At 34.4% G+C, this 15,547-nt stretch overlaps 1 protein-coding gene across 1 annotated transcript in view; it reads right to left on the minus strand.

Annotated features, from left to right (window-relative positions):
• Positions 1-3,159: 3,159 nt before the first annotated feature.
• The window catches only part of Hsc70-5 (Heat shock protein 70 cognate 5), a 66,033-nt gene continuing 53,645 nt past the window's right edge, over positions 3,160-15,547 (minus strand). Inside the window, exons 12-14 of the mRNA XM_069831016.1 lie at positions 11,353-11,540; positions 7,759-7,899; positions 3,160-3,260 (exon numbers count right to left, since the gene is read on the minus strand). Coding sequence (XP_069687117.1) covers positions 3,162-3,260; positions 7,759-7,899; positions 11,353-11,540 — 428 coding nt within the window. The 3' untranslated portion in view covers positions 3,160-3,161. The remainder of the gene's footprint in view (positions 3,261-7,758; positions 7,900-11,352; positions 11,541-15,547) is intronic.

Raw genomic sequence — 15,547 nt, forward strand, 5'->3', positions numbered from 1 at the left:
CCGCCCTCACATAAGCCCACCATTGATCTCTATCCTGAGCAAGATTAATCCAGTTTCTACCATCATATCTCACCTCCCTCAAATCCATTTTAATATTATCTTCCCATCTAAATAAATAAATATTAACCACTATAAATTCTGGAGAACTTCTTTGTGAAGATAAGGCCTGGAATAATGTTTTCAATAGACCCTGCAAAGGTGCAACTATCTTTGGCAAAATAAATTATTTACCAGTGCGACATGTTACAATTTTTAAATTACGCTGCCTTGAATCATAGTCAATGAATCATCATGTAGTTTGTTTTCCTCTTGATGTTTAGATTATCATCATATTCATGTCCTGATTGCTTAACACACATGGATGGGAAATAGCAAAGCAATATACTATCACCACTTCGAACTGTATTGTCGTTTATTTTTTGCATTCTGTTTACACAATATTAAAAGGCTACAGAGTTTTGTGTTGAATTAACATTCTTCCTTTCTTTAAAAAAAAAGCTAATTTTTTTTAACTTGCAAAATTTAAGAAGCAGTTGTATAAACTGCGACAAATTTAACAAGTGGTTCGGGCAGACTGGCTGAATGACACCACTGGCTATAACATAGACCAGCCTAGTCAAATGATCCCCTTGGGTGCAAGCGTGCGCTTAATGTGCCCATAACTCTCGCCAGAAGTTTAGATGAGAACATACTTGATTGAAAGTCTTCTAATCGGGTTGGAATGAAATGAAATTTACAGGAAGGGGGCACTATGGCCCAGCACTGTGACCTGACCTGTTACGATCTATTGCGCTCTCAAGCCAGGTGCATTCCCAAACCCACACTGCCTGACTACACTAAGGTTCGCTGCAAAGTCAGGTTCCTCCCCCCCCCCCCCCCCTCTCGTTCCTAGGCCAGCCCTCGCTGAGAAAAACCCCAACTGTGACTCTGTCTGAGTTAATTTTGTATCTTTTGAGTCTATGCCATTCTGAGGCTACAGTGGAGCAGTGAACTTCATGAAAACAAAAACAAGAAACAGACTACTACCTGTCCGTTATAAACTGACTGGTGTTGATTCCACAAAGTAAGCAGAGTGCATCATTCTCCCTCCACGAATGCTTCAATGCCCCGTGCTTTATAATTACCTACTATGTCTTGTATACAATGACAGTGGAGATATCACAGCTTATTGGAACATTAAACGCATATAGGTCATTCATTATCCGTAAAACCAAATGCATACCATTAAGTACACAATGAGATCTTCTCACTTGTCCCTCTTCCTTCTCTCCAAAAGAGATCTTAGACGTGAATTCGAATTTCTCTCGGACTGGTTGCCTTATTGGTTTTTTTTTCTGGAGTTTTCCCCAAATATACGACGAATGTCAGGTAATGTCATGGCGAATCCTTCAACTTTACAAAATACCATTTCACCAATTTCCCGAAGCTAGATAACTTGCAGTTCATAAAAAACTGGTTAAAAAAAGAATGGGAGGCAAATTTTCTACATCACATTTTTATGAATATACTCAAGGTATAATAATAATAATAATAATAATAATAATAATAATAGAGTTCTACAATATCTTCAAGCTGTAAGTATAGCTAAGATACATTATGTTCAGATATGGAAATAAAATTTGGAGCTCCCTTATTGTATTTCACTTACAACACACTGCGCATGTGCAGTAAACAAGAGTCCCTGTATATATACTACTTGTGAACAGTAGTGTGAAATTGTTGCCTACATACAGGTGGACTTCTATCAAGACTTGCTCCAAATTTTAATTCTATACCTGTACATGGTAATTACACTTAAAACCACGTTTTTATTTTTAATCCCTTCATAGAAATGATTTGAAACCAACTCCTCAATCTATACTAGTAGCTCTTGTTCCTGGATAATTAAATGTCTATTATCTGAAAGTAGTTTAGCCTCTGTGTTCATTAAGGTTCATTACAATTTTGATCAACATATTCGATATTCATATGACATATATTAAGCATAGGCCTTTAGACTTCAATGGGACCTTTTCTTCTGTTCTCAAATACAGCATATCAAAAGGACATCATTTCTAGAATTAAGTTTCACAGCCAGATTTTCATGTATTTTTAATTAAAAAACTTTACGGTATTACAATAAATTTGTTTTTATCAATTATTCTTAGTCGAAAGCAATTCTTGATGGAGACTAAAAATGCAGTGTGTTCAATTCTGATATCTTTAAAATCTTATCTTCAACCCTTTCCTGTCATGTAAAGAGATTTCAATCAATGGTTATAAATACCTCGAAAAAGTTTCTTTATACTAAAGGCACCAATTAAGAAGCAACACGTGCACATATTACTACATATTTCAATATCTTAGAAAAAAAGATCACTGCTTCTTGTTATAAGATTATTTTATCCCCAAACTTTCTTTGGATTAAATTAATTCCCTACCACAAATTCTGATATATAATGGTATCCACTAAAAATGTATACATTAGTGAGAGAATTTCAATTATTAAAACGAGGATAATATTGTAGTATATGCAATAAAAAGGAAAATATTTTTCGGAACTTTTTTTTATTTATCTAGAAACATTACATTAACAAGTGTGAAACAAGTATAAAGAAGGTAACTTTCAACCTTACAAATAATTATTCTCGAAATAAAGATGCTGAACTCTGTAGTTCATACACGCATTTACACATCCATACATTTCATTCACACTAACTCATTTTGTCCGAGACTAAGGACAAGCACAACTGTACGTATCTGTAGATATCTAAATATTACCGGTACTTCACTTTGAAAACAATTGGAGACAGTTACATTCTTTCAAAGAATTCACTGCGAATTTGATGTTAGGTTCAATGTAACATTTTGTGAGGCAGCAATTTTCTAAATTACACTCACATATACTCACACACCCTTATATACATAGAACAAACTGCTCAGTCTCAAGTGTTCTTCTTTAGCCATGAAAAAGTAAATCTGTGTTGCATACTGAAATTAGATATTGATTGTGAACTACTTCCACTTTTCATAATTTATTGGATGCAAATAAAACTCTTTCATATGTGAATTTCTTCTGACAAATATTTTACACGAATGCTTTAAATTGTTAAAGTTATCTGTTTTTAGAAGTCCATAACAATAGCTACAACATAAACATTTACAAATTGTACACTAAGGCTTCAGTTCTTTTCTTCTTTCTTTTGTTCTTGTTTTTCTTCAGTTGTTTGACCTTCCTGACTTGAAGACTCAGTACCGCTGCTTTCCCTCTCAGCAGCCATCTGTGACAAAAAGAATTTGAATGGTGCAATTTTTAACCATATAAGCTGTACACATTTAATTAACATTCCAGCAAAATATCTCTTTATTGTCGAATGTAAACACAATGGTGAAGAATAGCCTCTAACTGATGATCATTAAATTCCCACACCACCAGTACGTTGAACAGGGATTTAAACCCTGTGTAGCATTTAAAAACAGGGTGGATATAGAAAAATGCTTGAATGTCCTCCAAATTTCAATATTTTTCCATGGAATAAAATGTGATGTGTTACCAGATTTTTTCATTGCAAATTGATTAAACATTCTTCTTCTATGTGATAAGAGTAACGAGTATATATCACAAAATGGTTTTCAATTCGTTTCTAGAAGAACCTCTGATGTATGTGAAGTCATTTTCTTATGAATGTGATCAACTTTTCATGTACCCTTGACTGTACTTTAGCCAAGAGTGTATGTTCAGAGTGAGAAGGATACAGTTATATTGTATCATATAGAGGGGAGCTTAGGACAACATTTTCTTTCACTGATCTCGCACAGCCTTGCTATTTAGTAGTTCTAAAAATAGTTACAAATGCCTGCTTACATTCCATTGTGTCATATAACACAGGGACATGGCTTTGAGTGATAGTAATCTGCAAAGTGGGAAATGTGTGCATGCAGAAAATTTGACAGCAAAGGATGTGGAAGAAGTTTAGATGCAGATAGTGATTTCAACTATAACTTCAATGATAAGACATTGAAGAACAGTAATGATGGCGTGATGCCTGTGGGACCTAGGGGTGAGGAAGCACTATGGAAAGCACGAAATGGCAGTAACATGGTACATCACTCTTTTGTAGATTCTGTTAGTGGGCTTCAATCAGACACAGGGCTAAATAATAATAGCCAACCAGTAGACATATTTGTACACTTCAATGATGAGTTGATCAAATTGATAACAGCAGAGACAAATTCCTATCATAACAGGGTAAAAGAGGAACATGTCTCGTAGAATAAATTATTACCAAAAAGTAGAATTCATTTGTGAAAAGATATTACAAGCGATAACATACTGCATTTCTTTGGCTTGATAATACTTATGTGGGTAATTTGCAAGCCTAACATTGAAATGTATTGGTCCACTAATGAAATGGTTGCCACGCTTTCCCCCCCCCCCCCCAAACATATGTCTGAAAATAAATTCAGGTCAATTTCGAAAAATCCTACAGGTTTTTGACCACCTAATAAATAAATTCAAAGAAGCATACCGTCCTGGTCAAAAAATTACTGTGGACGAAAGTCTTATGTTACTGAAGGGCCAACTTGGCTGGAAGCAATTTATTCCGACCAAACATGCTAGGTTTGGTATAAAAACATTCAACTTTTGTGAAAGTAGCACTGGATACCTATATAATAGTATCGTGTACACAGGAAAAGACACAGAAAATATAGGTAATAAAGATTTGGGACTTTCTGACACACTAGTAATGCACCTTGCAGACTTGCTGCTGGGTCAGGGAAGAACTTCATATTTAGGTAGGAACAGGAAAGAAGAGCCCACAGTTCAAACCTGACATACAGCACAAATACAATATGTATATGGGACCTTGAACTTGGTGGACAGGCCTATGCATCTTTGTGTAAAACAATAAAATGGTACAAGAAATTGTTTTTGCACATGATGGATATTACGCTATACAACAGCCTCGTCATATGGAAAGTCCTGAATTCATGGAAAAAGATGTCTTACTTACACTTCTGACTGGCTCCATCTAAAAGAAACACATTTTCCCATCCGAATCCTCGCCACACAAAAAAAAGAAATATGCAGCCTGTAGGTGTTTCGTTTATAAGTCTAATAGAATCCGCAAAAAATTGTGTATCATGTGTGCCACAGGTTTCCAACCCTGATTCGAACTTTATCATACTCGATACAACATTTAGAGGTAAGTTTATATTATAATCACACTCAAGGGATATTTAAAAAATAAATTTATGAAACATTTTCTTGTAAAATAATCATTCTCTGTTCACATTGTTAGTTGCATAAAGACTATGTCTATCACAGCCAGCTTGCACATGTATTTTCTACGTCCATAACAGCCAAAGGGATAATGCTAATAACAGAGAAGTGAAAATAAATTCATTTACAAAAGAAGACCAACTATTCACATAACAGAGTGGCACAACAAAAAGTAGTTTGCTTCTTATTTGCATATGTCCTGATATTTTAACTGCTTGGAATGCTATTTGAGTCTCTGGTGTCAGTACATCACTTTGAGTGAGTAAATAGCTAGTCAACAGTCTGCTTCCAGTATTTTTCTACTCTCACATCAATCAAGTCCAACATTGCATTGAGTGGACATGTATCCTGCATAGTTCGTGGTCATGTACTCAATATAGGGAACAATGGTGGTTGTAAAAGAGTACATGATAATGGGTTCATTAAGGAAACCTGCAGAATTTTTTAGGACGGAACAGTGGTGACTGTAGAAGAGTACATGAGTGGATAGAGGCATACTGGCATAGAAAACCACACAAACACTTGTTAAGATGTGATGGGCTACGAGGTCTGTGCATAACACCTCAAAATAAAAAGTCCTTACAGTTTGCATGCCAAAGGTATTGACGACATTTACCAAAGGATTACACAAAGTCTGAAGAAGTTAACATGCAAATTGGCGCAGCAACCACATTTAAGCAGAGGACATGTCAACATGTGCTGAAGAGATTCAGCTGAAGATGTATCGTGTGACAGTTATGCATTGCTTGAAAGATGGCAACAAGCACCAAGAAGTACAGTACTGCATGTAGATTTTGAATAGCATCGCATTAAGACTAGTTTCAGTACATAATAAGTGATGATATGTGGTTTCATCTTCCCAGCCATTTTTGATATTACCACAGTTTAGTACATACAGTCATGAAGCTCAATACGTAGGGAATATGCATCCAATGACAGCTGAACATTAGTTGCTAGCCACTAGGATTGCTATCATTGCCTCATCACAGACAATGCAAAATAGTACCGACACAGTCTATTGTTCCTAGTATTCTCAGTTGCTAACTGCTTGGAGCGCTGTATTGCAAGAAATGCAAAAAAATTACCTCAAGCTTCGTGACTGTATGATATTACCATCAACATGAAGTCTACATGAATATTTTAAGACTTCTGTGCTAAAGTCGCTGAAGAGAGAAGATTGAACTGCTTAGGAAGGAGTGACATGCCACACTTCTCAGATAGATGTCCCTGTAGCAAGGCCATAAAAGTCTTCCCTGAGGAACAAATAGCTGGTAAAGAACTTGTGGCTGCCACATTCTCCTGATCTTACAAATCAGCATACAATACAATTAAGTAACAGGAGGGGGGGGGGACAGTTTAAACATATGTTGGTGAGTGATTTCAACAACAATTTTCTGTATTATTCAGTATTTACACTATGCCATGGATCTGGACTACTTTATCATGCACCACTCTGTAGAATGACTGTGACACTACAAATAACAAACACTGTATAGTGGCATTTTTTAAATATACATGAGCCATCTTTCTATTTATTTGGCTATTTAATGAAGTTACGTATATCAACTGTGCATTATCTATGTCAGTGAAATTGGTGATATATAATTTCTTTTAATAGACAATACTAAATCAAGGGTCCATATTTTATTTACATAACATTAGTGACACACTACAGTTACCACTACTTCATAAAATTGTAATACAGCAGAATCCCAATTATCCATCACTCTAAAAACCGATTGGTGGATTATCTGTCTTTCTCTCGCTTTTTTTTTTCCTACAGAAATATAAGGAGTATGTTTCTGTACATTATATTAGCAAGTTATTTTTTCTAGAGAGGGTTATTACAAGACTTTACCCTTACACAGTATGGTCTGCTGTTCGAGTTGCCGTACTGTATAACTTCTATATAAAATGTCTTCCATGTGTATCAAAAGAAATCATGTTGTGCTAAGTATAAAGAAGTGCTAATAACTGAGTGGTTTTGGGAATGAGAAACTGGGGCTCATCTCAGAATACGAGACTGGAGTCACAACCATGTGCAATTTAATAAAAATCAAGGATGAGATATATATATATATATATATATAAATCTACAATACGAGACTGCCACTATATCTAACTTTCCACAGACAGCCATCACAAGAAATTTCCTTGTCCCTTAAAATCCCGTTTTAACAACAGACATCAGTGAACTTCTGATCCACAACCTAGCGTGTTCAATACGAAATTACGTAAGTGTAAGCATTATTCACTAAATTTACGGATTATCTGATTTTTTCGATTAACTGTTCAACCCACCCCCTTCCCTGCCACGGATAACAGGGGTTCTACTGTAAACCTCCTTTTACACTGTGTACATGATTATTTTAGTTAATTATTGTGACTGCTACTTGTAATATAAAATATTCACTTCTTTAGACCCGTGATAGTGTAACCAAAAACACATCGTAAGAATTAAAATAAAAGTACTAATTAACAAAGTATTTTGTTACCTTTTTATATGCCATCTCAAACAGTTTTAATGAAGCCTGCTGTAATGAACCTGTTAACTTGCGAATTTCTTCAGGACTGGTTTCATCCTTCTTTGATACAACATCTCGTACCTGTGCTATTTGCTCTCTTAGTTTGTCGCACTGAAAATACAATTCATAAAATTGAACTTGAGAGACATATTATGTTAATGAATTAATTAATATATCTAACATTACAACATACAACAGTTACATATATAAAGTTATAACGAGCCTGGATTTGATAACATATCTTTCAAATGATGAGTCATACATTACTAACTTGTACATAAATCCTGATCATGGTTTCAAGATTATAAATATGCATATTTATTAGTTCATGTTTTGTCATTTTACGCTCTTTTTTTTTTTAATTTTACGTCATTTTCATGCATTTACATTGAGTATATTAACACATTTGAATATTATCGGAGCTATTAATCAGCATAAATACTCAAACATCAGAAGTTTCACTTAGTTATCAAACTGAGAAATAAGAGTAACTTTGTACACACTTTACTTGTATTTCTGGAAAAATCGCATTCCTACAAGAGCTAATTTGGGAAGGGTTATGTGGTGTGGAAAGGGTAGCTGTTGTAATTGTCACTGAGCAGATTTTTTATGGGTGAAAGGTGCACAGCCATTCTTTTGTAACAAATGTGACATGTACACAGTTTTAGAATTTTTTAAAAACTTAAATAGATTTTTTGGATGTTCCATTCTCACCACATCATCTTCACAGTCTTTATTAGACTAATTTCAATTTTCATCATTATTGCTCTGACGATTTTCATTTTATCGGTATATTTTGTTTGCACTGCAATGGGTGTGACAAATGTCACTCACCTTTACACTTCATTTTACATTAGCTTAAAAAATCTGTTAATCATTTTGAACAATTATTTAAGAAATTTTTTGCTGGTACTTAAAGGATGACATTAACTGTATTCATAAGCTCCAGGACTGTTTATTTTAATTAAAAAAATGTTTTCTGTAAAGGATTTGACAAGTAACATGTAAAACATGTTTTTACTTTCTTTTACATGGAAAATTAATGCTTCACAAAAATCGGTGATTTTGTGATATTTAGACATTTTACGACACATCATTTTATTTTGACAACAGGGTAAATAATTGTATTTTTTCAGTATGAGGCATCTCTTACAAAAGAAAGGCTGTGCAGCTTCTAGAGCAGGTACAAGTGTATAGTTAAAATCCATATTTCAGTCTTGTTGTAAGTGCATCTGTGCGAATGTAAGTCCTCGGGTGTATAACATTCATTTCTAGCAATTTAGTGCCATTACATCTATATACAGGGTTAGTACAAAAGAAATAAACACTTTCAATGTTTATAAATACAAAACTATTAAAGTTACCACGAATCAATTTATACTGTTTTATAAAGTAATTCTTCAAGTTTCGTTTAGGAATTCACAACTGTTCAATATGTGCTCCTTTTGTTACATGGCACACATCATAGAGATAGTTTAGTTCATCTCAAACCCGGTGTAACATACCTGCATCGACACTAGCCACAGCATTTGTGATGTGTTGTTTCAACTCATCTAAACCACCAGGAAAAGTAAATATTTTTCACAAATCCCCCCCTCCCCCCAAAAAGTCGCACAGTGTGAGATTGGGGGCTCCTTGGTGGCCATAATGCGAAAGCGCAGTTGTCATCTGTTGCACAGCCAATCCAGCTCTGTGGAAGTGTTTCATCCAAATAATTTATACAGTAAAATGCCACTATTATGAATGCCGCAATTATGAATTTTTCAGAATAACGAAGTAATTTTTTAGTCCTAGTCATTTTACTATTAATTTACATGTTAAAAATGTACAGTTTAAGGAACACATAAGTAATAATAATTCATCCTGCTACAAAAAAAAATGTTATTTTAGCGAAATTAGCCCTAATAAGCAGTTAAAAATTACTTAAAATACATTCGAAAGAAAATAAAATTAATGAGTTACCGCTGGGCATCAGTCACTCTTGGTTTCAGTGAGTTTTCTGAATGCACTTCCGCAGACATAATTGTTGTGGTTTGAATTTATATTTAAATGAAACGGTTTAATAAAATCGAACTTTCGAAGGCAGTTTGTTCCTAAACATTGTTCAGAGAAGAAGTGAATAAGCAGGTATAGCAGAAAAAAAAAGACAAGAAAGCAGTGTTCACTAGACGAGGAAAGAAAAATCATTGAAGAAGACAGAGTAGAGAAGAAAAGCGAAGTAAAGCCTATTGTAAAATATGCAAGAATAATTATTCAGTTGTCGAATATGCATAATTATCATTATGGTACCAATTCTTATTGAAGTTGAAATATGCTATGGATATACGGTCTTACTAATAAAAACTCTATATACAGACGTTTAACTGTCTTATACTTATACAATGAGTAGCTCGTTTATAAGTCATGTGTAAATTCCTTACTAATAATCACTACATACGTCGTGTATAACAGTATAACTGTTACACAGCTACGTCATAGTTTTGTCATTACTTCGTTATGAAAGGTAATAGAATATCTGAGGTTCTCGACTGGATCCGGTAGAGCGCTCTAGTGTGGCGTGTTAAATATCGATAGTACAACTGGCTCTAATCGATTACCAGACTACATTTTGGTCAAAGAGTACAAGCTACAGCAATATTATTCTAATAATTCTATGATCTTTGGTTTGTTCTTCTGTGGTTACAAGGTAACCATCATCATAAAATGACAGTCGATACAAACAGCTGTTAAAGGGGCGGCCATTTTTTTCCCTATTACAACGCTTAAACAAGGGGTTTCGTGTATATAACTACTGCAAAGCAATTCCCATTGTATAGTTACAGCCTGTTTATAAGTCCATAGCTTATTCACGGTTTATTAGTAACGTTTTCTGTCTCAACTCTGCATAAGTTTCGTATAAAAACTATACACGGTTTATTAGTAAGACTGACACAGTATAAACTAACCCAGGTACAGTATCTGTTATTTCATATGGGACACAATTTGTAGGAAAATTTAATCAATTTTCGGTTTAACGAAATTTCACTATAACAAAAATAATTACAGAACCGCCTCGAGTTCGTTATAGAGGCATTTCAATGTAACACCCTGATGCCAGTCCTGTTGGAAGCTGGAGTTCCCCCTTTCCCTATGCAGTTAAGACAGTTCCTCAACCTAACAGCGCAAAATGCATGTTGATAACACAAATAGCCATCTTAGCTATTATGTTTGCATCAGAGTAACAATCAATGCAGTAATACCAACAATGTCTCTTATCAAAACTTCTACAATTCTTCAATCTAATAGCACAAAATGAATGTAGACATCACACATAATTTTTGTTTCATATAATATTGAAAATGTCTATTTCTTTTGTACTAACCCAATATATGTTGAAAGTAGCTCTTCAATGTACAGACCCAGAAACAAAATCTGGGCCACCTCAATTTTTCAAGTTCCAGTTATAACATACTGTGCATGCTCAGCAAGTTATTACTGGAAGTTAGAAAATTCAGGTCAAAATCCAGGTCCTGGTCATACTATATTGTCCTACAGAAAATATGTGTAAATAAGAAATTTACTCACCTCTTCAGTAGGTAGCTGGTCCTTAAATTCATTCATTTTTGATTCTGTATCATGGATTATACCTTCAGCTTGATTTACTGCCTCAACACGTTCTTTCTTTACCTTATCTTGAGCTGCATAAGTTTCTGCATTACGCACCATATTTTCAATTTCATCCTTGCTTAAACCACCAGAAGACTGAATGACAACTACAAATGAAAACAATACAAAAAGCGATATAAAATCAAATCAATAATGATGAAAAACATAATCTTACTCAAAGTAGAAACTTTCAAATAGCACACATCACTAGAGAACAGAATTTTAGGCTCTAAAAGGTGGCACTTTAGGCACCTAAAATAGGCTCTTGAACTCCTTTATTTAGGCTCTATAAAATAAGAATTTTTTTTTTTAATTTGTTAAAGAATGTCACTAATGTAAGATTCAACATTTATTTAATGCAAAATTCTAGGATTAAAAGAAACCCACAAATTTCACATTTTACAAGGGTACACATGCATACACAACATGAAGACATTCTGCTTGTAAGTGTTTTTCATTCACCAATCACATTTCCATAGTTTGCTTCACAGTAGATCATCAGCACCTATTGTGGCTATTGTGTCACTCACTGCTAACTTACAAATGGTCTGTTTTGGAATGTAAGAGAATGCGAGTTTTTGTTAAATTGCTGACAGACAGAGAAAGATATAATAATAATAATAATAATAATAATAATAATAATAATAATAATAATGTCTCGCAGGAGTTCTTTTACATGTCAGTAAATCTATCTACTGACATGAGCCTGTCGAATTTAAGCACACTTAAATGCCACTGACCTGGGCCGGGATCGAACCCGCAACCTCAAGCACAGAAGGCCAGCGCTATACCCAGGCCGACTGAAAGTTGGAATTTTAGGATTGAAGGATTCTAAGAATGAGAAGGGGTGTCCCGGAGGTACTTCCCTATTGTGTTGTTCACTGCTAGGAAAAAGTTGTTATCCATCTTGGAATGTAAACGGTAAAGGATGTTAAGAAAAACAGTAAACAGTTACGAAAAATGATGCACAAATTAAAAAAAAAAAAACTTAAAAATAGACACTAATGTCGAAATAGACATTTTTACGCACAATAAAAATCCTTTATTTATACCTGTATTTTCATGAAAAATGTAAATATTAAATCTCAAGCTTGTATATATCAAGGGGGGGGGGGAAATAGGTTTTTGCCTAAATTCCGCTCTCTACACATCACATTAACACAAAGTGACAGAATTTATAATACTTAAGACAATGTAACCTTGCACCTGACAGCTTTGTGTAATGTTGGTAGCAAGAGATGCAATGCTGCCACAATGATCACTACACAACAGGTGACTGAACTTACGCGGAGTTTACTATTCTGTACCGTCAATTCAAATGGTAATTATTATGTAAATCCGTTCTTTATTACTGTCCTCGCACCAATTCTGACCTCTGACTATGCAAAGGATTGTCACTATGTAAGTCATCAGTTTCTTTTGCATCATTTTACAGCACTATTACGAATATATTTACAACTTTATAACACTAACACATAAATTAAGCATGTGGTAGTAAAACCATGTAACACAGCATGCAACAAACTGGAAACATAGCAGCGCTCTATATAACAGCTGATAGAAAATACTATGTTCTGATTCGTTCAGAAGACTACTTTTTCGTAGGAAGGATTGCGAATGGAAATAACGACTGTCAAGTGCAAAGTTACAATGGCCTGAGTATATATGACTAACGCTTAACTAATTATTTTGAAATGAATATAAGATTCTGCTATAGATGCAATAGGTTTGAAACTGATAATTTTTTTATGAATTCTCTCTTTCTCTTTTTTTTTTAATGTTTCATCCTACTCGCAACTCACTGTTTCCTGAAGGCTACAGGAACTCAGAGTTGACTGAACACTTTGTGTTAGCCACCTTGAAGGGGTCACTTATCCTAAGGAACCATTTATACCGAACTGTAACTTAATTAGGCCTAACACGTCAGTGCACTTAAATTTTAAGAATTTTTTTTCTTTAGACATCTTTTGTTATCTCTAGTGTTTCTTTAATATCTAATTGCAATCGCATTTGTTGAATTCAATATCATACTTCATATTATAATTGATTAGTATACTTTGTCATGGAATGCAGGTAAGTTTGGAGGAAAGAAAGGAAATTATTTTTAAGTGTTGCAACAAGCTCTGAAGAATCTCAAATGTGTAACTAGTATTTTAAAATCTTAGAAAGTCTGAGAGTAATGAGGAAGTAAATAATTTATAGTTACATATAAAGTGATTTTTGACAACGAAACAAAAATAAATAGTTTTCCTAAATAAAATAAATTCTTACTTCATCTTCGTCTCTTTTTAAAATCTGTACAGAGGATCATACTGAAAGTCATGAGCAAAACATTGCTATAATTTCAATTTCAATAATGTAACAAAAACGATTATATCAGGGGCGGCTTTAGAGGCAGTGCCATCATGCCATGGCACTACCAGAATACAAGAGAAAAAAGGAGAATTCATACTTTCCGCGCAAAACCGAAGAGAAACAAGTTACGCTTGTGCTTGCAAACTCTACCACCAATATTATCGCTGCTGCCAACCACGTTGTAACCAGTGTTTGCAGCATGGATGTGAGCCAGGCACTACATCCCATAAGAAATATATCGGGGTGCGCACGCAATTTTCATCTCCTCTAGTCCATTTCAGCTTCTAAAAGGTGCTAGGCACAGTTTACCGCTTTCGTTTTTAAATGTTTGGGTAGCTGTATACAACCCCATTTACTATCTCACACCCGTACCTCGCACTCTTATCTGTTCTCCCGCTTTGTCGGAATAAGTTTCTTAGCGGTGAGGATGCAAAAATAAGATAATAAAATCCTTGCCGGTTTTTTTTTTAAGTACTATGTTTAAGAATGCTTTTATTTCAGTATGTTTCTAACTGTAGTGCGAAACTGTAAACCTGTGAAGTGTTATCGTGTTATGTAAGTTGTGAAGAAATTAATTCAATTATCACTTTATTAAAATCTCGGCTTTCAATATTAACATATTATGAAAACTAAATTCCTGTTCAATAATTTACTTACACGGCCTTTAAATATTCACCAAAAACAGGAATGTGCTAAAGTTAACAGATCTGGCAAATTCAACTTGGATGTTTATTAGGCCTATAAAAAAATTGGTTGTGTGGATGAGATATGGAGAAATGTTCTTCTGTTTCCCATGTGTTCTGTTCCGAGGTGAACGTAACTAGTCAAAAGGGCTAAGGGATAAACTAAAACACAAAAAATCAAAGATTCATATGACTAATGTCTTCAGTTTGTCTGTGCTGGTTAAAGAGAATATTGAAATTCAGTTAAACTTACATTACAGACTCACGATTGCAAAACACAACGAGCAAGTTGAAGAAAACAGAATATATGTTCTAAATTTAATAATAAATTGTATAAAATTTTAGGCAGCAACAGATTTAGTATTAACAAGGTACGATAAATCCGACAACTTAGAATACAGGGGCATGTTTCGTGAATTAGTTCACTTCAGTTCAGAGTTAGATAAAGACGTAAATAGTTAAAAGAGCACTTAACCAAGTCAACAGCATTTAAGGGTACTTCTAAAATCATTCAAAATGAGTTGCTTGACTGCATGTTGTAAGTGTACCATGTACAAATAAAAGTGAATTAATGATTATAGACTATGTTTCTATCATTGTTTACCACACTACTGATGTTTCAACTCCTCCTACTATTGCGTTACAAGCCACTGACGTAGCTCTGTCGGCTAAGGCATTTGCCTGCTGATCCGGAGTTGCTCTTGGGCGCAGGTTCGATTCCCGCTTGGACTGATTACCTGGTTGGTTTTTTCCTAGGTTTTCCCCAATCATAAGGAAAATATCAGGTAATCTATGGCGAATTCTCGGCCTCATCTCACCAAATATCATATCATTATCACAAATTCCATCGACGCTAAATAATCTCGTAGTTGACACAGCTTCGTTAAATAACCAAGTAAATAATTAAATTACGTTATATTATTGATGGAATGCTCGTCTGTTAACTGACAAGTGTGCATTTTCCCTCTAATTTGTCTAGATTGTGTGTGCAGTTGTATATATTTTGAAGAGTTTATTAATAATAATAATAATAATAATAATAATAATAATAATAATAACAACAACAATAATAATGT

Source organism: Periplaneta americana, chromosome 7 (assembly GCF_040183065.1).
Source record: "Periplaneta americana isolate PAMFEO1 chromosome 7, P.americana_PAMFEO1_priV1, whole genome shotgun sequence".
Lineage (NCBI taxonomy): Eukaryota > Metazoa > Arthropoda > Insecta > Blattodea > Blattidae > Periplaneta > Periplaneta americana.